We start from the raw sequence: 25,383 nt of genomic DNA, 5'->3' as shown, positions 1-25,383 counted from the left end.
CTTGGATATGCGATCTCCAGTCACTAGAGCCACAATGTGCCGCTACACGCACTGCCACAAGTGTGTTATTAGAATTGCCAAGCGCTGCACGTGCAACTGTCAAAATTGCCATGCACCACCACACTAGCACCACCGCGCGTGGACCTACTACTTCACACTGATCTACCAAGAAGAATGTCACTTACTGTGGAAATTGAGATCAGGGACAGATCTGTGTCGAATCACCACACATACTACTTTGTTACTAAATGAAAACCTCAACTTAGCCTCCCTATTCTCTCAACCATCTCTGCTTGATTTTCCTTCTTCTTTTTTTTCTTTTTTCCTTCTTTTTTTTTCCTTTTTTTCTTCTTCTTTTCTTCTTCTCATTGCCAGCACTTCCTTTGAATCTAAATCACACATGTTGGTTTCTTCTTCCATCGTGCAAATACCCCCATCATGGGCAATATCTCCTTCCTCTTTCCTGCGACCCTATTCTTTCTTCCTTGGTCGCAGCATCTCCTCTCTCTCCCTCTCCCTTTGGCTGCTTTCAACCATACACAACTTAGTCGTTCACCTCATGTTAATCTCCCTTTCTCTCCTCGACCACCGTTATCCTCTCTCTTTAAAGGGGAGATGGTCACCGTGGGAGAAAAAGGAAAGGAGAGACAAGAGATGTCAGGATGGAGGAGAGACAAGAGATGTCAGCCGTCCGATCTCTCCTCCCTAAAATTAGGACTATTGGTTGCACCTCTTCATTTAGGTCGTTAATCTCACGTAATCTAAATCATTCATTTATGCATCCACCTAATTAATCTGCATGACCTGAAATGGCTTCCCTGATTGTCCCATTTTGACACCTCATCTACTGAGGTGTCACAACTTCCTAAAATTTCACTCATACCCTATTTTTGAAGCTTAAATTCATTTTAGTCTTTTTAATTTTAGAAAACCCCTAAAATTTAAATTCCTCTTCATTTAAACCCCCAAATCTTTAATTTGTATAATTTTGTGTTTAATTTAATTTATAAATTATTATTATCATTATTTTCTAATTTACTAAAATCGTAGGTATTATTGATAAACCATCATAGATTATATTTCCAAAAAAGGTCTCCAACAAAGGGATCCTTTATTTGTTTATCACACTATTTGTTTATTATGTGTACATAAGCTTTCTCAGCTTTACTACGAATGATTAAAGACATTAGACTTATAAGTGGCATTAAGATTGCAAGGACATCTCTATCTATCTTACATATATTATTTAAAAATGATATTATAATCATCGACAAAGCCACAATTAAGGAAGTGAGGCAGTGAAAATAATTTTGACTGATTATAATAAGGCTTCATGTTAGTCTATCAACTTAAAAAAATCCTCAAACTCCTTTTCAAATGGATTGGGTACTTAGTGGTACAAAGAATTATGTTATGTATTGGGTATTTGTGCAGTTAGACTTTTGGCTACATAGTTGATAGAATGGAAAGGATAATGCAATAATTGCAGCCCTTTACTCTTTTAAAGGTTGGATGAGAAGCACTTATTAAATTAGTGGCACAAGCCATTGCTTCCTGTGTCATGAATATGTGTTACTTCTTAAAGGTGCTTGTAAGCAACTTGAGAGGTTGATAGCTGGCTTTTGGTGGGGCAAGTATGAGCATCAATCAAAGTTCACTAGTCTTCCCCACGTTTATCCAAACTCTTAGTGGTCTTGGCTTTAGGGATTTTGAGTGTTTTAATGTACCACAACTAGCTAAATAAGCTTCAAGAGTACTAGAAAAAAAGTTCCCTTTCATCTCAAGTATTAAGGGCAAAATACTATAGAGATAGAGATTTCCTCAAGGCTACTTTGCTATGATGACCTAACTATATATAAAGGAGTAACTTAGCTAGAAAAAAGTTGCTTCAACAATATCTCCTATGGAGAGTGGGCAATGGCAATCATATTGGGGTATGGGAGGTTAAATGGATTCCACAAAATATAGTGGCAGGATTTAGAGTACAAGACTATCTCATTCTTTAATGGCTAGAGTTTCAAATCTTGTTGCTTATGAGGGGTCGTATTAGAACCTTATTTTTATGATAGTTGTTTCATCCACAAGAAGTGAGCTTGATTAAAAGTACTTCTTTAAACTACAATAGACCTCCAGATTAGTGAAGATGGGAGGATGTGTCACTAGGTATATCCTATATTAAGTCAGGATATACAAAAGCTTGGAAGAAAAGGCTTGTGAATGAGGTTGGGCCATTATATGGGGAGCATCTTTATGTTGGAAGAAGGTTTAGAATTCTAATGCCTTACTAAGAGTTAAGCAATTTATTTAGCGCCTAATGAAAAACACTATTTCAGTAATATGTTGTTTGGCTAAAAACAAAAAAACAAAATGCACTAATGAAAAGAGTATTGATCACCTATTTAGAACTTGCACATATACAAGGGATGGTTTGAAGTTGAGCCCTTTTTGTAATTTTCTAGTTATTCCCTTAGGATAGTTTTCTGGGCTTAATATAGGTCTCTCTCACCTAGATAAATGTGCCTTATCTTGGTTTATATATATTTTATGGGTCCACCAATCGAGATAGATATCTCCAAATGAGGTGATTTGACGATTACAATTATAGGTTGATGAGTTTGGAATGTTAAAGGAGGGGGAACAAGCACAAAATGAGGAAATTCAACGTATAAGTTAATGGCTACCACAACCTGGTATGTATAAATCCTAACTGTGATGCCTCTATTAGATGTCCTAAATGGTCAAGCTTAGATGTCATATATCATGGTGATAGATGGATTCATTGCAAAACTCTAATAGATCGTTGTTGTTTGTTAGTTTGAGAAGAATTCATTCTTTAGACATAGATATTTTTGAAGAATAAACAGGGCTTTTTGGATTGTAGTTAGCAAAGTAATGAGGATTGAACTTTAATCTATGTAGAAGGCAGTGCACAACAGGTTTATAATTTACTCAATTCTTCATGCCTCATTCACTCTAAAATAGGATTATTAATTTATGATATTAAGTTTTGTGATTTTTCTATTTCGTTACGTTTTTTGTGTGGATAATGTGTCATGTTAATTTAGATATCCATGAGTTAGCTAGAAGGACGTTTTGTATCAAGAATTATATGATTTTGGAAATTCTTGATTTTCTAGTTTCTTTTCTCTACAGGATATTGGTCATCTTGTTTAATTTTATGTATCCATCCTTTTTCCTCAAAAAAGAAAGAAAAATTCCACAAAAAACATTATGGATGTTAAAATAGAATCTTTTATATATTTCACATAAATTCGATATAAACTTAATTTTAAGTTCTCACATCCTAGTAAAAATTAAATCTCTCTAGTAATTAAAATAATTATGAAATTGCTTTTCCCAATTTTTATAACACCGTTTTAATGCAATGTTTGGTGATATTGTCTTCAAATGTTAATTATATAGTTTTATGACAAAATCCCAAAACCCAAATCATGGCTCCAAACTCCAAGTAATATCAGACCCAAGGTTCTTAGTCTTACGATCTGACAGCTCTGGAACTCTCTTCTGTTTACAATTCCTCATTTTTTTCATTTATTTTTTTGTTGACGTGTGAGCCCTGCAGTGATTTAAAAACTATTATAGTATCAGACACCGTTGGATATCATATAATTGCATTTGCCTTTTTACTTTATAATTAAATTCAACGTTTCCTCAATTCGAAGAGCTAGTTAATACACAAGAGTTGACTCATATTTCAAAGTCAACATATATATCAGCTGAAGCTAGCTGGTATTGGGAAGACAACCCAATTACTTGTGGGAAGTATATATATATATATATATATATGCGCGTATGTGTGTGTGCGTGTGTGTGTGTATGAGAAAGGTATGGGTGAAGAAAAAAAACTACTAATTTGTTTGTTGCATTTAGACTTACACAACTGGTAGAATACCTTGGAGTGGTTGACATGCAACTAATATTTCACATGAAGTTGTCAATGCTAGCTATTGCCCGACAACCTTAATTATTACAAGAATGAATCCACAGAAATAATAAACTCAAGTACTATTGAGAAAGATATATTTATATACATACATATATACATACATATGTGTATGTATATATATGAGAAAGGTATCGTTGAAGAATGTCTCGGAGTAGTTGGCATGCAGTTAGTATTTCACATGAAGTTGTCAACGCCGGCTCTTCCTTAAAACCTAACAACCTTAATTATTACTAGAATGAATTAATAAAAATAATAAAGAACCAACCAAACAGGGCGTACTCTTAAAATTTTCTTACTGACCCATATGTGTCTTGTAGGTAGCGCCAGAGTTGACTTTATATATAATATTATAAATTTCTCATTAGTTGAGATACCAAAATATTTCAGCATAAATGATCTTCAAGGTTATACATATACACATATATCTAGCGGCCAAACCAGAAATTTGTTAAAAGGGTTAAAACTGTAATATGATTGTTGAAAATTAACAGGGATCCCTTAAATATTATTATATTTTTTGAAAAATTTGTATAAATTAAATTCTCATTTTTCATGGTCATAATGGATCATGATTGCACTGAAAATATTCTTAATTAATTTACATAAATGTATATATTCTCCATTGTTTATTTATTTATTTATTTAATTCGTAAACAAATAATAATATTTATATACACTTGTACACTTAATTACAGATTATATAATATTAATCAATATCTTATAAATTCAAAAATCTTAATTTTATATTGTTTAGATTTATTTATAACATTAATTTGTATATATTTTAAGTATATGGTATGCATGTGTTAACGACTAATATATATTGTGGAAGGGCTCTAACTAAATCTATAGTATGTGTAGAAAGGTAGAGGCGGGAAGGCAATGGCTTGGAAGTAATTTTTTTTTTAGTGGATATAGGATAGGGAAAAATTCAATTTACATTTAATAAAGTATATTTTTTATAAATAGAAGTGAGATTTTAAGCTTATAAGAGGAACTCAAATTTAAAGAAGATATAAAGACCTAATGGAGAAAGGCATGGCAAGCTAAATGGATATTGAAATATCAATAGCAAGTAAAAAATTAGTGTGAATGATAGTAAAGAGAAGTGTGCTCTCAAGATTTAGACTCAATGTTTATATATTTGATACTATCTAAATAGTTAATTGTGACAAATAGTTTAAATTTTTTCATTTTATTGTAATAGCCATAAAAAATATATATACAATTAATTATAAATTTTTTTAAAAATAGAAAATAAAAAAAAGGGAGGATAGCCTAGAGGCGTACGCCTCTGGGAGAAGAAAAAAAGGAAAAAAATAATAATAAATATTTTGGAATATATATGTATATGTATATATATAATTAAACAAAAGAAAAAGGAAAAGAAATAAAGAAAGAAAGAAATGAAGAACCCAGAGTGTAGTCTGGAAGCAGAAGAAGAAAACACTTGACCATATATATAATATATATGTATGTATAATTAAGTAACAGAAAAAGAAAGAAAAAAAAACGAAGAGAGAAGAGAGAGAGAGGAGTGAGAGAGGAAGGTCATAGCCAAGAGAGGGAACGACGATGGAGATATAGAGAGGAGGTGGGTCTCACCGCATTGCGCGACACCGCAGTCGACAGAGAAAGAGAGAGGAGGAGGGTTATGCAGGTTGTGCTACACGGTGGCGCATGATCGAAAGAAAAAGGAGAAGAAGAGAGAGAAGAGTCATGGTCAGGTAGAGAGAGAAGAAGAAGAAGAAGAAAGGAGAAAGAAAGAAGAAAAATAAGAAGAAGAAAAATAAAAAGAAGCTACGGGAAAAGAGGAAGAAGAAGAAAAAAGGAAAAAGGAAGAAAAAAAAGAAGAAGAGAAAGAAAAAAAAAGAAGAAAGAAGAAAAGCTGTAGGAAAGGAGGAAGAAGAAAGAAAAAGGAAAAAAGAAGAAAAATAGAAAAGAAAAAGGAAAAAAGAAGAAAAATAGAAAAAAAAAAGAAAAAAATGAAAGAAAAAAAAGAAAAAAAAAGGAGAAAAAAGAACAAAAAAAGTAAAAGAAGAAAAAATGGAAGTGTGGCAACCAAATTTGATGCTCGTGCGCCACATGTGGCAACACATGTTGATTCTATCATTAGCGCGTGGCATTATCAGGGACATGCATATGAGGCGCGTGATGATGCTGACGACCAGAAACGCGTATCCGAAGGTAAAATATATTCATCCTTTTGCATGTATAGTTTCCAAAATTATTCATAAATTAATGTATATTTTTTGTTGTAACAAAGAAAATTATTTAAATGATATCCGAATTTTCGAGAGAACCATAGACTGAGGTAGAAAGGATTCTCAAAGCTTTTCTAATTGCACTGTAGGTAAGAATTGTGTGTATTCCGTACGGAGACAAAAATTATATGTTTATATAAATGTGTATATATATAGTGTAATATGTGTGAATGTTTAAATGTATGTGTAATATAAAATAAATATCATTAATATGTCTAATTTGTATTTGTGTATTTTTATAATATATATACATATAAGTTGTTATGCATGTATGTGTGCATATATATAAATATACGATAAATGAGATATGAATTGATAAGAACATAACTGATAATAATAAATACGTGAATAATTATATACATTGTATGGTGTGTGTGATTGTATATACATGTTTAAGTATGAACTTGTGTGTATGTATCGGTAGAGATTGTGTGTATATGAATATAAATATATATTCTATTTTAAACATGTAGTGACGATACATATTTGTATTATAACATATGTCTATACACATGTTATGCGTGAGAAATGTATAACTAGTGTGCGCAGTCTGTGAAATGTATAATCAGTGTGTATACGTGTGAAATTTGGATACATTACACTTGCTGTGTGATTTATTATACATATACGGTGCATTACACTTACTGTGTGATATGGTACAGTTGCGTGAGAAATCTAAAGATCCTATGTGATCTGGTACATGATAATTCAGAAAGTGATTTGAAATGTATAGCTGTGATGGACGTGATGATATCATATATTTTATGTGTGTGTGTGTTTGTGTTTAATTATGCATGAAAATTAAGATCTTAAGTATGAAATAAATCAATTGGAAATGAGAGAAATTTGGAAAAAGTATGGAGTGTAAGGACCCTGAATTCCTACTCGTTTAGTGTGAATCGAGGAGGGGAGGGTGCGTACATGGCTGAAGTTCAGCAGGTATGGTAAACTTGCACATGGATAATGTTTGAAACCCAATCCAGACGTGGATAGGTATTTGTGAGCGGTCACCTAGCAAACGTAACTGTTGTGGCCAATATTAGATTGTGTGTTATATTTATGCGATGGAGGGATCCTTTTCACCTCTCCTTGATGACGATATAAACGGTATCGCGCAATAAAATCTTAGATGTGATATTTAGAGTGTATTGTGATATTTCTAGTATATATGTGATATCCGAGTGGATGTGTGATATTTGAATAGAGAAATATTATGAACAAAGAATGTTAATTTTCTTTATAAATTCGAGTTAAGTGATATGTGTATCTGAGTAAATCTGTTTTGCTTTAGGAACTCTGTGAATCCATAAGTGTGATTTGAAATAAGAACAAAAATTATATTAGAAGAGTAAAGATTAGAATATGCTTCATCACATGATTTGTTTTATTGTGTACTTGATTGTGATGTTTTTTTGACATTTTCTTTATTATAAATATTATTATATTTTATATATTACGTGAATGTATGTACATAAGTCTCCATTGTAGAATCTTTTTTCTTACTGAGCTCATGAAGCTCACCCCAATTAACCCCCTATCCAGGTCAGAGGAGATGAGAAACAAGTCCAAGATTAATGGAAGATGACAAAGAAAACTTTATCAGTTTTTATTTTAATATTGTAAATTAATTTAGATGTTTCACTTATTATAAATAAATAATTATTTTGTCACAAAGGATGTATATTAAAGTGTAGTTTCGTTGCATATTTAATATTTATCTGTTTCACTAGTTGAAAATGTTATGCTAACGTTGGTACCCATTGACATTGGGGTTTGAGCTATTATATTATGTGCATAAGATTTGATATTACTTGGGAACATACACTATTTAGAAGAGAAATCAGTATCATATCCTCTGTTACACCGTGAATTTTAATTGTACCCTTTGGAAATACCCTTCTATTGCTTAGAAGGACAATGCATCAATATTATTTCTTCCTTTTCTATATGTTAACTTCTCTCTAATTTTCTCTATAGGTTTATGTATACATCATTCCATTATTATTATTTTTGACATACATCTATTGACAACAAAGTATTCACTTATGTACTTGAAACAAGCATAAGAAGTTACTTTTTATTCTATTACCATAAAAGGTTGAGCCTTGTTGGAAGGAGTAAAGTTCAGTTTCTTAATATAATTGATTTTTAAGGTGATTCGGCTTGATAACTATTTATAGAAAAATTGTATTTATGGAGTTTGGTATTTTATGGTATTAAGTATATTGTTTTCATGCTAGTAGTAGAGAACACCAAGTTTCTTTAAAGGGTGATTAGTTTATGGTAGAGAACAATTGCTTCAACCATTTGTCCTGGCAAAAGGGTTGATTTAAAGAACCAATTAAGGTTTTATAGCTTTCGAATTTTGTTTATTGACAACAACTCTTGATTTAATCCAATAACAAGACTAGATATGAAATACTATTTCGATCGTGTTGGATTATCCCTTAAAATAATTGACATTAACTCTTCAAATTTTTCATGGAATTTGAACACTGACCTTTTTGCACTAGCTTATTACATTTTTCAAGCATTTATTATCTTTTTGAAAATTTCCCAAATCTTTTGCATACTTCCTCAACAAATCCCCCTCACCCAATTTTGTGCTTCATTAAGACCGTTGGCCTTGGAACCATATGTGGACCTTTTCTCTATAAAAAAATAAGGTGGCTAACTCCACCTTTTGCTCTTTCGATACTTCATAAACATGGAAGTATTTTTGGCAGTGATGCACCCAAGCTTTTAGGTTGTTTTTTTTTTTTCTAAAAAGAGTAGCAAAATCTCTAGCTGAGATTGCCCAAAGTCCGTCTCAATGACTGAGATTATTATTTCCACTAGCCTTGTGTTCTCTTAATGTGGAAAGAATTTCCTTGTTTAAGGATTAATAGGAGAGAACAATTTTACCTGAAGTGATGTTTCTATAATGTGCATCATGCCTCACATTAGCTTCGCTAACTTCTATAACCTCCAATATGATTAAGCTTGATTGCGGTGTTAAAACTCGTTGATTTGCTAATGCTCCGAAAAGTTTTATAAAACTTTGGTATAAATTTTTACCATTAGTCAAATATTTTCTTTGAAGCATCCATTTGTTATAACACCAATTCAACCTCTAAGTGGTATCTTCATGGCATTGCTTTAGTTCTTCTATCCTTTTATAAGCTCTCCATCAAGTTCTTCATCCAAATATATATTTGAAATTTTACTAAATCATAGTTATACACATGCACGAGATTTAGCATACCAAAATGAATAATATTAATCATGAATTAACTTTTTCGTTTTGTGCACATCATTCTATATCATTTTCATTTTCCTTAACTAGTATACATATTTTTCCATGATAAAGCTTATAAGAATTTTTCAGGTTTATGAAATATTATTAATGAGGTAAAACACTATAAACATACATATATCTCATTTCATCCATTTTAATATAATATTTTTCATTACCTACAAGTTAATAGAATAACCAAAGAAAGGTATTATGTCTTAATTCAATAAGGTTTAACATTAATTATTAGTGCATTCAATATGATATAACCCTTAATGGATGTGTGTGAAGAAACTACTCCAATATAATAACTTAAGGAGAAAGAAAAAAGTGTATTCACGATAGTTACGAATTAAAACTACAATTAATTTTCTAAAAATTTGATACAATCCTTACCCCTTAGAAATTATAAATACAAGATATGCATCTGCGTGCAAATCTTTTAGACTCTAATGTCTCAACATTTCAACATAAATTCAGACCTCCTAGTGTATGTCTGTGCCATGCTTCAAAGAAAACCATATGCTTGAAGTCATTAATTTATGTTTATTTATACATTCAAATCTCATGTTCTTTGGATAATTTTCTAGCATGAAAAGTCATGTGTCTACTTAATTCTTATTATTTCTTTAAGCAACGTGAATGTAAGTATGGGCACACATGAATACATATGACTCACATGGCCAACTACGTCCTTGAATACCATAACATTTATCCATGAAGAAGACTCATCTTCCACTTCTAATTAAATAATGAGTTAAGTTAGGAACTATCAGATTAAGAATTAAATATATGATTGCCCATACATTTATTTAGGATACGTGCATTAGAGAGAAGTTCTTACTCAAATGAATCAAATTGATTATTTTTAAAATTGAACTATGTTCTTTATATTAAAACCAATGATTTGGTATAAACCACAAAGTCAAAATTTATGGATATTTTTTTAGAGAGATAAGAAGATATGGTTATCATTTTTCAAAATTATTTAAACTTCTATCTATCATTAGTTACTGTAAAAATGATCTATTATTAGCTCTATTACTTATCTTTTTATACCTGTATATATGTCTGTATAATTATTCAATACAAATTATCAACATATTATTCAATTCTCATCCTGTTACATGGTATCAGAACTGACCCCAGCAATGGCAACTTCATCTTCCTCCTCAAACTCAATCACCCCATCACACCACATCTTTTCCGTTAAGCTCAAAAGTAATAACTACCTTGCCTAGAAAACTCAATTCCTACCCAATTATCAAAACCTAACCGGTTTTGTTGATGTATCTAATCCTGCTCCAACCTAACCAAGAAAATGAAATCATTCCTAACCAGAATACCAAACCTAGTTCCAAAAAGGTTAGATGCTCCTTTACTGGCTTTTATCCTCATTATCTGAGGAAGTTTTTCCTTATGCCATTGGCATGACCTCATCACTTGAGGTATGGACTGCCCTAGCCAATACCTTTGCCTCTATATCCTAAAACAGGCAACTATAGCTCAACATTGAACTACAAGAGCTTAAGAAAAATGATTTATCAGTTTCACAATATCTTCGAAATGTTAAATCTTTAGTTGATGAATTGGCCTCAGCTGGTCGTACAATGAACCCCGCTGAATTCAATGCGATTATCTATCGCAACATTGGTAGAGAATATCACAATATTATCACTACTTTCAATCTTTAACATGAACCTGTAACCTTTAATGGGTTACACAGCCATATGATTACTCATGAGATTTTTCTCAAAAGCAACAATGAAGTGCCATTTACTAATTTCACTCTCTGAAATGCAGTTCAACAAAATAACTTTTGTCACAATCTGTCAAACTCGATGAATAACCATACAAACTACACCAATAATCGATCGCCTAAGATGAACAGAGGCCCATGTCAAATCTGTAATATGCAGAATCATACTGCAGATTGCTGTCATCGCCATTATGAACCATTTGCATGCATGATATGTAATGCACAAGCTAACATGGAGCAAACAAATCCTGGAGCACATGCCAATCTAGCAAAATCTACCTACAATCAATAACATTGCCATCAACACTCACCTTAGGTAGTCGATTCAAGTACTAATTATCAAGTTACACCGAATCTTTAAGCATTTAATCATGCGAATACATATGATGGCCATGATCAAGTCCATGTAGGTAATGGACAAGGTTTAACCATAACTCATATTGGTAATCAAACACTTTTCTATCCTTCAAAATCCTTTTAACTAAACAATATTTTGTGTGTTTCATCTACGACTAATAATCTCCTTTTTGCACATTAATTTTGTCTTAACAATCATTATTTTATTGAACTTTGGCCTAGTTTTTTTTATGGCAAGGATCAAACCACCAGGGAGCTCCTCCTCAAAGGATGCAATAAAGGGGGTCTATACATCTTGCCACATCAACCAATGAAGAGAGCTTGCATGGCATGTTTGAGTTCTTATGACTAGCATAAAAAATTAAGACATCTTCATTTATCTAATAAATGTTCTACTTGTATCATGGGCAAACTCACAAAGTCTCACTTACCACCCGTGGTACATAGCAATACATCACCTTTAGAGTTGATCTTTTCTAATGTGTGGGGTCCCTCCCCAACAACATTTAATTTAGGTTTTAAGTATTTTCTTATCTTTATAGATGATTTCATTAGATTCACATGGATTTACTTATTAAAGAATAAAAGTGATGTTTTTAATTGTTTTATCTCCTTCAAATCACTTGTGGAAAATCAATTTAACACAAAAATGAAATCTTTTCAATCAGACTGGAGAGGTGAGTTTCAAAAACTACACTAATTTTTTAACAAAAATGAAATTTTACACCGAATTGCATGTCCACATACTCACAAACAAAATGGAGTTGCTGAATAAAAAATAAGACATATTGTGGACATCGGCCTAACGCTCCTTGCTTACAGTCATGTTTTATTTTGATATTGGCCATATGCCTTTCAGGCTGTTGTTTTTATAATTAATTTACTCACAACTCTGGTTTTAAATAATATTAGTGCATACTTTAAATTGTTTTCCAAAATTTTTAATTTTTATGATTTGCATATTTTTAGGAAGCCATGTGTTTACTTAGGTATCTCACCTAATCATTATGGTAATATATGTTTAGTTAAGGATACAGGTAGAGTTTACATTACTAAGCATGCCTCATTTGAGGAAAACAAATTCATTTTTCAAGCATCTACTCATACGACTCCAACACAACTCCCTTCAATGAACACGACCTAGTCAGCCTCATGGATTCCCAGTTATTTGCCTCTTTCACATCCTTCCCATGCAAACACTATGTCCCATTCAGACACGTCAACCTTGTAAAATTTATCTTCAGCCGAGTCCATTTAATCCCCACAAAATCCTGGGCATTTATCTCTTAGTGAGAACTAACGTAATATGTTTGATCCAAATCTAGAGATCACGTGTCCATCATCAAACCAACCGTTGGCCATTCAAACTCTTACATAACCATTAATGATGATAATTTCATATCTCCAACTGATTTAAATTTAATGGTTGATCTTACCTGATATTCTACCTTGATTGAAACTTAACCACCTTCCAATGATCAAAGCCGAACCATCCCATGATGCTACCTCCCTCTACCCTAGCCTAATGGCATGCAAATCATGTATGTCGTTCCCTAAAAGCCAAAACATCTCCCAACTTCCTTCAAATTGAACCAACCACATTTAAACAAGCCTTTCTATATCTTGAATGGAAAAAGGCCATGCAATCCGAATTCAATGCTCTAAAAGAAATGAATGCATGTCATTTGGTGCCTAGGCCATCTAATGCTAACGTTGTTGGTAATAAATGGGTTTTCAGGATTAAACAGGAGCCAGATGGATCGGTGGACAAATATAAGGCTCGCATAGTCACTAAAGGTTTTCACTAGCAGTCGACGTTGATTACAAGGAAACTTTTAGCCTAGTCATTAAAGCCACTACTATCAGAGTAATTTTTTCTTATGCAGTAACTCAAAGGTGGCCCATTAAACAATTGGATGTCTCAAATGCATTCCTTCAAGGGTTCTTGGATGTTGATATCTACATGGACCAACCTAAGGAGTTCATTGATTCTTTAAAGCCTAAATTTATGTGCAAATTAAAAAGATCCATCTATGGGCTTAAGCAAGCCCCTCGACCCCTCGAGCAGTTATCGTGCTCAATACAACAATTCAAAAGCTTCAACATGAGTTTCTCGTGAAGGCCCTTGGTGATTTATTCTTCTTTTTTGGAATTGAAATGTAACATATAAAGCATGGACTCGTCCTTAACCAACGTAAATATATATAAGATCTCCTAGAGCAAGTTGGAATGACAGATGCCAAAATATGCAATCCTATTTTTGTCACACCACCCCTCCCAAAAGCAGACAACCAATAACTCAAATATGGTTCCATGTATCAAAAGATTATTGGGGTCTTGCAATATATTACTCTAACAAGACCATACATCTCATTCACTATAAACAAGTTATGTCAGTATATGCACATACCATCTAACATTCATTAGGTAACAGTAAAATGGGTCTTATGATACTTAGTGGGGACATCTTCTTTAAGGTTGTTCTTTGATACAAAATCATCTTACCAGTTACAATGCTTCACAGACAATGATAGAGGGCTGTCATAATGATAAGCATTCCACCAATAGCTTTGCAATCTACTTAGGTAGCAACTTGATATCCTATGTATCAAAGAAACAATAAATAGTAAAGCACTCTTCAATGGAAAGTGAATACAACTTGTTTGTTAATGGCATGACTGAATTGCTATGGTTGCAAAATATGATGCTTGAACTTCACATCCCACAATCCTCCTCTCCAATCCTTTGATGTGATAATGTGGGAGCTATTTATCTAACATCTAATTCAGTGTTTCATGCGAGAACAAAACATATCGAACTAAACTTCCACTTTTTTTGAGAGAAAGTGGCCACGAGCAATTTTCAAGTTCGGTTTATCTCAACAAGTGATCAACTCGGTGATATTTTCACTAAGCCCTTGCCTAGTGTTGGTTTCAGTTCCTTTGTTTGAAGCTTGGGTTAGTCTCTTTACCAACATCGGCTTGTGGTGGGTGTAGAGAGATAAGAGGATATGGTTATCCTCTTTCAAAATTATTTAAACTTGTATCTATCATTAGTTACCGTAAAGCTTATCTATTGTTAGCTCTGTCACCTATCTCTTATTTATCTCTTTGTACTTGTATATATATGTGTATAATTATTTAATACAAATTATCAACATATTATTCAATTTTCATCCTGTTATAATTTTGACTAATAATGATAAGTTTGTCAACTTTTATTTTTACAAAAGTTTCGAAGTTATTTTTTCATTAATGTACTTGTATAAATAAGTAACGCTAGTATAAGCATTGATAAATATAATAAAGAAAATCCATTTTACTAGTTTTATCATTATGAGTGATCTTATTTGGCAAGGGCTTGATAACAAGCCATTTTGCTAAATCTGCATTTAGTTCGCAAACCTTCAAGGTTATCAGTTCTTCTAGGTTAGTTCACTGTGCATGGTTTTATTCCTCTATTTCCACACATTATCTACCACAACATATGCAAATAAAAGGATTGTTTACCATACTTCTTTCCCATTTTTTTTATTATCAGCATTTCAAGTAGATATTTAAGGAATTCTTCTATTTTTTAGGTAATAATTCTGGTTTAAGAAGACACATTGAGCATGATCACAACATCCTTATGATATGATAAATTATGAATAGGTGAGAGTAAGATCCCTCCTCTTGGTCACAGAAATAGTAATAAGGTTTGGACTGATAGGTGTCCTCTGCAAAACTTGGTAGATTGTGTTTAGAAATTCTCCTCTTGAAAATTTTATGCTTCTCTTATAGCCTAGCTTTCTAAAGTGATGAACAAATAAAATTATTATTTTCTGCATTTGGTTCAGGACAAATGTGTCCCAACAGCTTGTAGGCTGATTTCATATTGAAATCAACTACTTTAAAGAGCTTAATTTTGAGAATCGCTTCAACTATTTCCCATTTAAAATTTAAACTAAGAGCACAAGACTCCCATTAAAGGGTATTTAGATTTATGACTTGATTAATCGTCAAACATCTAGGCTACTAATCTTTTCGCAGGAAGCTACTTTTCTTATAATTCCACTAGAATTTTCTATATAATTTATCAAAAGTCATACACAGCTTTTCGGAAGAGGCATTTCTTAGGAGCTTTATGCCTTTAAATTCACGATTGTTTTCAGGTTGGATCAAGAACTTGGATAAGTTCATAACATGAGTAGGTAAGGGAATAGGGGATCTTTTTGTCAATGGCCTCTTTTGCGAACAATATTTTAACAAGGCTACCATTGATTAGGAATTGCATTGTGACAATGGATATGCATTGAGATATAAGATTTAGTATCTTTTTAGAGAACACCGTTGAAATTTCATGCCACACGATCAAATGCTTTCTCCATATTGCACTTTATCGTAGTTCAACCCTTGTGGCTTTTGTTTTCTTTTTCTACATTGAATGGATGAAATCTCATTCTTGAATGCAACTCCCCTTCACAAATGCAGCTTGATAAGAAGTCATTTTCTGCATGATAGACCTTAGTGTTAAAGCAAGCAATTTAGGTATAATTTTGTATAATACATTGCATAAAGAACTAGGTTGAACTTGTTTAACATGTTTGCCTCTTCACTTTTTGGGATTAAGACTATGTCATTTTTCAAACAAATTAAAGTAAACTCTCTATGTACTATACTTTAATTAAGATAAGAATTGAAATAATCATTTAGAGTAATTTTATCTTATTGAATAACAAACATTTCATTATTAATTCAGTTTGATACTTAAGTATCATTATCCGAAAAATAATTGAAACAAAAATAACATTTTAAACTTAATGTTTATTTTAATTAGTGTAAAATATAAATAGATGGATTTTAGAAAAAAGTACATTTTGACAACTCCATATATATAAAAAATAGTAAAATTGTTATTTTTATCATTAAACATGATAGACTGATTATAAAGTATATTTTTTTCTAAATGCATGGTAATAAAACTAATACAATTATAACTTCATACAATAAGAAACTACAGATTATGTATAATTATGAAGTTCATTTATATGCGTGAGGCTCCAACTAATTAAGTGTAGGATTAATTTATATAAGATCGAAGGCTATTGCAATCCAAAAACTAAAATAGAAACATACATAGTCTTTTTAATTATTAGAAATATTAGGAGACTTATAAAAATTTATTATAAAGTTGACGGATGCTGATAGGAGTAGTGACATTATCTTTCCCGTCTAGTAGTTGTTTTGCAATGATGAAATTAGCAGCCTCTGTTGGATGATATGCATCCCAAAACACATACTTTGATCGATCATCACATAAATCTAACTCATTATCACCCTTAAAGCATAAAAACGGAGGAAAGTAACCACCGCAGCATGGTGCATTTGCACTCTCAAATCCTACATCAAACAATATTTAATTATATACACATACATTTATAAACTTAGAAGTGTCTATTAATAAAGTTAGAAACTATTTAACTAACCGTACTGCTGATAGCTAAGAATGATCTTCATAAAAACATCATAGGAGTTTGCATATACAAAGGTGGTCTGAGGTCCCATATCATGGTTTAATTGATTGAGAATTTGATTAAGGTGGGTGTTGTAGCCTTGGACTAGTTGGTTCACCTCCATTGAGCATTTTCCACTTGGTACTAAATATAATGCTCCAACAAACGGTATGCAGCCAAGTGGTCCAATCCCAACAACAATCAACTTTCTTGCTCCTAACTCATGCAATCGCTAAATACATACATATATACATACACACACTAGTTATGGCTAATAATAGAATATTAAGCTATACACATCATGTGGAAGTATGTGATTTTACCTTTAGCTGTATGGTGAGGTTAGAGAGCATAAAATGTTGGAAGACAAATGGAGAAACCTTGGGGTGCTCAAGAAATGGTATTGAAGGTTGCATATAGTTCAATATGTCGTTTGAGCCTATTGTGATAGAGAAGATTGCATTCTTTAATAACTCCCTTGTACCATTTTCACCCATTACTTTCACCATATATGCCTTACTCTCTTCAAAATAGTTTACTTGCTCCCTCAAGGGGACTCTACCTATCTGCAATTGTTTTGTTCACATGATTATTTTTTTAAAAAATATATTAAACATATTTTGCTATATACATATATACGTTTTGCAAAATTTAAATATTTGTGCTTACAAATAATTCTCCTGTTTGCTCCAAAATTCCTGCTGCACCAGAAGCATAGTTAAGTCCTCTAAAGATCACTTTGTCGTCTGTTTTGGGGGCTAAATATGGAGGTGGAAACGATTTGGCTCCAAGTGCTTCATCTAATTCAAGCATGAGAATAAACTCAAATTAGATATTAATATGTTCGTTCATAGTGCTAAAATATAGAACAATAATGATAAATCAAATCTGAATAGTTAGCCCAATGATCTACTGATTTCTTCATAGGGGCAGGTTTAGTTTCAAGCCTCAACATGGAGCGTATAAGATAGAAAAGGAAAACAATTGGTGGGCTTGGAGATAACAAACTTAATGGGGTTGAGATCAATCACTTAATTGATTTATATTTTTGTGTAATTGAGTACATCAGGACCTAAGATATATATAATTTTATGGCTTTTATATGATTGGGTAGACTAAATAGGAAAAAAAATTATTGCATCAATAGTGCATATATCACTAACAAAGCAACAATTTAAACAAAATCGAATATTTTTCTATAGCAATTCCTTAAGTTTGGTTCATGTTTAATGAAAATATTCAATATATGATAGAAACTTAAATGAAAATAACGGTCTAGTTCAAATTAAATAAGAATAAAATATTATTTTATGTTAAATTCAAATTAAATATTAAATATCATTGTAATTTATTCCTTGATAGATATGATGAATAAAGATTCATAGTTGTGGAACTAAAAAATGAGCAAAGTTACTTAATTATGCATCTAGGATTAAATTATGAATAATTTTTGGATGTCAATAACTAAAATCCAAAAATTGAATGAACATAATACATGGTCAAAAGAAAGTAAGAACACTGGTTCCTGGGCTTTGTACACACCACTTATCACATCATGGGATTTGGCCATGCCCTAAGTCATTACCTTTAACTGCACAGAAGGAGATGTCGATGGCAGGAGTAATAACTAGAGTGAAGTCATAATAAATTAGGCTATCTCATTTTTAATATATTAATTAAAAACAAATAAGATAATTCCTGTTTTGACATAATGTTATAAACAGTTTTAAAAATAGCACAAGTCCAACTAATATTTATTAAGTTTTCCAAAATATTGAATGACTTTAGAAATATTCATCCTTTTCCTTGTGGATAATTAACTGATGCAAGCACTAATAATGGCTCCTATCTATTTGCTTCACTTCAGAGTCGTTCTTTTTTTTTTTTTTAAGAAAAAAAATTGCTTTTTCTTCCTATGTTATCTGTTCTTCCCGTGTTAATAAAGTTTAATATTAAAATTGACTTAACCACCATAATAGTATATACTAAATTGTCTAAATACATAGCTTTTATTTAAAAATCAAACTCAGGTGGGTGGAAAGAAATTATTGAAGAGGTAATTTTAGTTGGTCTTGCTAAATCTAGAAAATAAAACAAGGTGTGTGTGTGTATATATATATATTAATAAGCCCTTTCTAGTGAAAATGGAATTTCCCAGATTTAGAATAAAGAAAGAAAAAGAAATTGTACATCTAACCTGTAAGCCCCTTAAAGAAAATTTAGGTAACCGCATCAAATCTTTAATTAATTATGTAACATAACATGATATATGAAATTAATTGTAATGTGTTAGTTATCTCAAAGGATTGTCTTACTATAATCAGGGTAATGTGATTTAAAAGTGTAATTGGTACTATCAAAATAAATGTTTTCAAAATTACTATTTTATTTACCTAAAATGTCGGAAATAGTTCGACCGTTGGTGAATCTGCCTGTGGGTTGGCCACCAGAAGGCTTGAAGTCAATACCGTAAGGTGGGGAGTTGGCCTTGGCGAGACTAAAAAGATAATTGTTGTTTCCAGCATCAACCAGTGAATCCCCGAACACGAACGAAGTGAAAGAATAGACTTCATGATTAATTGAAAAAACATATTGCAAAAACAAAATCAGTATAAACAAGACGATCAACATTCTGTTGTAAACATTAATTTTTTCGATCGGTTGTGCTGCTCTTATACTACTTACTACTGAGTCTTGTCTTACATATGAGTACGTAATTCATTTTTGAACAGGTCGCAACTTTCAACAATATTTACTATACACCTCATACACGTATACATACAGTTGGACTTCTTCAAGCATTTGGTAGACCACGTATATGTTTTACTAACTCTTTAAGTATGTACCCTTATGCGCAATGGTCATTAAAAATAAAATGACTCGAAAATAATAAAACATAATTTTACTATTTTCGGAAAACTTCTCTAATTTATACATGTTATGCCACACAGTATTTACTTATCTATGTTGCCCATGATAAATTTAGTATTTGTTTAGAAAATTAATTGATAAACCAGTACATCCGTTGGCCATTAGCGCAAATATATATATATATATATATATGTATATGTATACATACATAACATACACACCTAATAATGTTCTACTCCAGGTAAATTATACCATGACATTACATTGAATAATTAGAGGCATAGCTCTGCCTCCATTAAAAGTCTGGCAAAACTTTCAGCTCAGGCCCAATTATAGGCATAGCTCTTCGTTAACAAAACCTAATGGGCTAGGGCCTGGACTACACATTTGATGATATTTTCGGTGTTTAAATTGGGCCTGAGCGGAAAGTTTTGCCAGACTTTTAATGGAGGCAGAATATTGTGTCGCATTTAATTTTTGATGAAATAATTTATTTCCACCATTAAAACTTTTCCCTCGTTCACATTTGCAGCATGGCATATTCCAATTGTGCCCCTAAATATTTGGGGCACAAATAAAAAGACAGCTAGTTTGTTTAGTAAAAAATTATATATTTTAATAATTATGTGGTACGTGTATATCAATAATAATTTAATTAATAATATCATAATTTTTTAACCAAAGCATATATAGGACATGTAGTTTGACTCAAATCTACACTCCTATAAAGAAAGTACAAAAGTTTTTTAACTATTTAATCAAAGAATCTTTGAGAACTAAATTGACTTTTTTTTTTATTCCAAAACTAATTTCTTGATTGTTTTAAGTTGTATATATATTATACATGAAGTACATAATACGCATTCATATTTATGATGGTATATTATTAAATAAAAAAGACTTCTGGGTTCTTATAGTAAAAAAAAAAAAAAACTTGGTAGAATTGGCCATTTGAGCAACATGCTCTTCGTAAGCCCTATAAACATTTTGTTCATGTGTTTCTGGTGCATGAACTTTGGGTTTTACCCATACATAAATGCTTGTTTAATAAATATAATAATCCCTTACAATTTTATCCAAACTCTTCATTGTAAAAGAGATCAAAGATGAATAAAGAGAATTTATTTTTTAATAATGCGAATAATAAACAAGAAATGACACAAACATTTGATGGCTAAGAGACACATAATGCAGATTGTGTCCCACAACAGACAATATAATCAAATCAAATGGTCCATCTCTTTCCTTGACCAAATAGTCTTCACTAATTCATTAGTGATGTATACCACATCCAAACCATATATCCTTACTTTTTTCTTTTTGTAATTTCCAACACAAAATCAGTTAAGAAAGAAGAAAAACATTGAAATTCTAAGATATATAATTGTTTTTACTTAACTTTCAATAAAAAACTATGTAACTCTATTAGCATTATAACAACCTCACTATTAGAATGTCTAACTGAAATTTTTTCCCTCCATTTTTGCCCCAACGACGGCCTTATCTAGTTCTTCCCGTGCGTCTCCTACTTGTTGCAAATTTCTAAGCTACATTATGAAGCTTCTACCATTATTACTTGTTGATATTTCATTCTCAAGCTTCTAAGAAAGGTTGACTTGGGTCTTTACCAATCAAAGTACACCAAAAAATCATCTTAAAGTTAAAGGTATCACTTTTATCAGTGGACTTATAGAACCCCTTAGGTGCAAGTTTGGGTACAAGAGAAAAAATAAGCAAAGCTCGAACTAAGGCTCTATTTGCAATGCATACATAATATAAGAGATAATAATTTTTATAAGCCAATATTTTGAATTACGCGTAATTACCAAAGGTTAAGCAGTAGGTATGAATAATAAAAATATTAGTCATGAGAAATGGATCAATCTCAGTATTCAATTGTTATGGTCGTGTACAAGATATCTGTAGAACCTAATGGTTAATCATATTTAGAGTGCGAGTAACAACTATCTATATTCTCCTTAAATAAATTGAGGTCAAATCTTACATAGTATAAGTGATTTATAATATAAATATCAATATATTATATAACAAGTGAGTTTATAAATATTAGTAGTATTAAGGATATATATATATATCTTGTATACCTAATTGACGTTGTTAACATGTTTGTGGACAACTAGAAGAAAATTTTGATGACTAATAGATATATGAGATGATTCAGTAGAAGTTTTTGCTTTAGTTTAAAAATAACATAATTTTTATTATAATAGCCATTTTATTATGAAATAATGTTTTTTTCTTCTATCACTATCGTGTATTAATTTTGTTGTAAATATATTAAATAATATAGGTTAAAAAATCCTTAGGTTCCAAGTAGGTGGTATTTGACATGTTATGCCATAAAAGAAGGCCCAAACACATCAATGTACCTCGTAAATGGTTTTTTCTTCCCCACAATGAACCACCAGTCTTGCAATAAAATAATGAGCAAAGGTGTTTGTGTCAAGGTAATAACTTTAGTGTTGTCTTCATGGATTATTATGCTATTCTCAATAAGATTTTGAGATAGCATACATAGAAGAGAACAAATTACAATGTTTCTTTTTAATTATGATTGTTTTGATCAAACTCCCAAATGTAAAACTAGAGTTCACGTGAAGTACAGGACAATTTATAATCACTTTGCACATAGTAAAGTGTGACAAATTTATGCTACAGATAGAACAAGATCATTATGCACCCTCCCTTATCATGAATAAGAAAAACCCATAATTGTTGGTTGCATTAAGATCAAATCATAACATACCATCATTGAACATATAACAAAGTTTATGTTTAAAAAAAACAATGCGATACTGAATCCTACACTGATCCATGGAGAATGACTTATTTGGACCATTTGTAGACCCTAATTTTAAAAGGTTCGATGTGAAAATTGAAGTATACAAAGTAGTACTATTAAAGAGGATGAACAATAAATAAATGACTCCAACAAATTTCAAGCATAGACTTCAGAACATAAACATGAAAATCAAAAGAAAAAAATCTTTTTCATTTTTTTGAGTCTGAAGAAAGGTGTTCATTTATAAATATACTCTTTAAAAGAGAAAACTGTAAACCCTTAAACGTTATTGTCTAAGGCATTGTTAGAAATATTTTGGAACATTTGGAAAACTTTGTGTTGAGAGAATAAAAGTGCAATATTAGCTTGATACCTTGGTAGACAAGTTATAGTATTCAAAGTGACACGAGTAATAGATGAGCTTGACACCTTGATAGACAAGTTGTAGTATTTGGGGGAACACAATTAATAGGTAAACTTGGAGCCTTCATAGAAGAACTGCAGTGTCCAGAGGAACACAAATAATTGGTGAGCTAAGTATTGTGAACAATTAGCTTGTATGATGTGATAATAACTAAGGAATAGTCTAGTGATAAATAGGAGGTTCTTGTGGCACACAAAGGATATAAAAGGTAAAACAATAGTGTGCTTCCCGAACACACTCAAAAGTATTATGGAACAAAAAGTACTCAAGAGGAATCCACCCAAGTACAAGCCCAAAGTAGTGAATCAAGATTAAATAGATCTAAACCTCGGCCTAAGAAGAGATGGAATTAGAAAAAATGGGAAACAAATAAGTTATTGGGACTCATGACTAAGGAAAGTCTCGACCCACGAATGACAACCCAAAAGGAAGCACAAAACATAATTTGGGAATGGATACTCATTGGGTACATGTGTGTGGCCCTTCACACATGTGACCTGTGGCACCCACACATGCGGGCACCCCACCTGCATGGACAAACACGCGGGGTGTGCAAGCAGCAGCACCCATATGCCACATAATGTGCTCATAGGTACACATTCGCCCAGCCATATGTGTAGCACCCGCGCATGTGTGGATAAGCCAACCGGACATAGTAGCACGTGCTTGTATGCATGCAAACAACAGCAAGCATGTGTGCCCTATGCAAATGTGTGCAGTAGCCCGAACGCATGCCCAGCACCCAAGGCGCGAGATATCGACTCGCTTGGTAGATCAACATGACCCACATGCCCAGCTTCCATGATCCATGTGACAAACGCACAACACCCGTGCGTTTCCAATAAGCTACCCACGTAGCAGCCCTTTCCTAAGTCCTTTTAGACTCCTTTTCTTGCTTTTCCAAGTCTTTAATGATTTTAAGTCTTCTAAAAATTATCTTATATGATTAAAATGCTAAATTGGAGGAGGATTTTAACTCAAGTTGGAAGTCCAAGGAAGATCAAGCTAAATAAATATTTGGATAAGAATAAAAGAATATTTTATTAGTTATTTTTATTATTTTTTATTATTTTAGGATAATATTGAATTATTTAATTATTTTTGTATTTGTTTTCTACTTAATTATACTTTAGGAATTTGTAATCCTATTCTGATTAGAATAAGTCAATAAAAATCTATATAAAGGTTTAAGTCCATAGTTTGTAATCACAACATTTGAGATTAATAAAATTATGCTTTTACTTTCTTCAAAATTAGCTTTAGCTAATTTCTTTGAGTGTTCTTTAATTTCTTCAAAGTTAAGGAGTTTTTCAAAGTCTTGTTAAGCTAAGGAGTTGGGATCGACTTATTGGGTAAGTCGTGGCATCTTTCCTTTTTTTATTTTTTTCCTATTATCTTGTTTTTTCATGCCATGTACCTGGTATAAATTCATGTAGCGAAGGAGAATTAGGTAGTTAAGTCTTTTGATTGCAAGCATTGATGGAGGTTTCGGAAGTCAAAACGATCCTCCCCATACCCTCCCGTGTCAGCTAGCATCAGAGCATAGGCTTATAGTGAACTACACTATATTTTTTTATTTTAGTATTCTTGTTTATAAATTAACAATTTAAATTTTTGATTCTTAGTTTGTTTTGCATCCCACTTGAATATATATTATTCGTTTAATTCAAATGGTTTTGTATTTCTATCATTAGTAAAAAATCACAAATAAAGAAACCTAAAAATATCCCAATTGCACACCATAAGGCAATTGACATGCTGTTTGTACTTAAACATAGAAAGAAGAGTAACTGTTTTGTTATGTGATGGAAAACTTTTGAAGAGTCAAAGGAAGAGTAAGTCATCTACCAATTTTGTGTGAAAACTTTTGATTTCATTCTGTTGCATAAAATAAAGGAAAATTAACTGATCTTTGTGAGCGAAGACCGTTTGCTTCACGTTTATTTTTTGTTTTGCATCCTAGAATTTTACATCGACATTGCATAAAGAAAATTGACTAGTCATAGAGTGTAGCTGTCATTGGGGTAGTATAACTAGGATACATATTTCAATTAGGATTTTACATGGTTCGGTAGTGTGCCTATATTCAAGGGCAATGCCATCAAGAAAATATTCTACTATAATCAAAAGAGAGAGTACATCATCCATAGGTTAGTAAACCTATATATAG

The 25,383-nt window shown here is 31.8% G+C and overlaps 1 protein-coding gene across 1 annotated transcript; it reads right to left on the bottom strand.

Moving 5' to 3' along the window:
* Nucleotides 1-15,619: 15,619 nt before the first annotated feature.
* On the bottom strand, nt 15,620-19,780 carry LOC110820046 (GDSL-like Lipase/Acylhydrolase superfamily protein). The gene is made up of 6 exons (XM_088219131.1): nt 19,509-19,780; nt 17,785-17,915; nt 17,439-17,681; nt 17,089-17,347; nt 16,821-17,002; nt 15,620-16,112 (listed from the first exon to the last, which is right to left on the bottom strand). The coding sequence occupies exons 1-6, from the start codon at nt 19,744-19,746 to the stop codon at nt 16,059-16,061; spliced, it is 1,107 nt and encodes a 368-aa protein (XP_088075257.1). The 5' UTR covers nt 19,747-19,780; the 3' UTR covers nt 15,620-16,058.
* Between the last annotated feature and the right edge of the window lie 5,603 nt (nt 19,781-25,383).

This window comes from Carica papaya, chromosome 4, assembly GCF_054855325.1.
Source record: "Carica papaya isolate Zhongbai chromosome 4, ASM5485532v1, whole genome shotgun sequence".
Classification (NCBI taxonomy): Eukaryota; Viridiplantae; Streptophyta; class Magnoliopsida; order Brassicales; family Caricaceae; genus Carica; species Carica papaya.
This window is presented reverse-complemented; position numbering and strand designations above follow the sequence as displayed.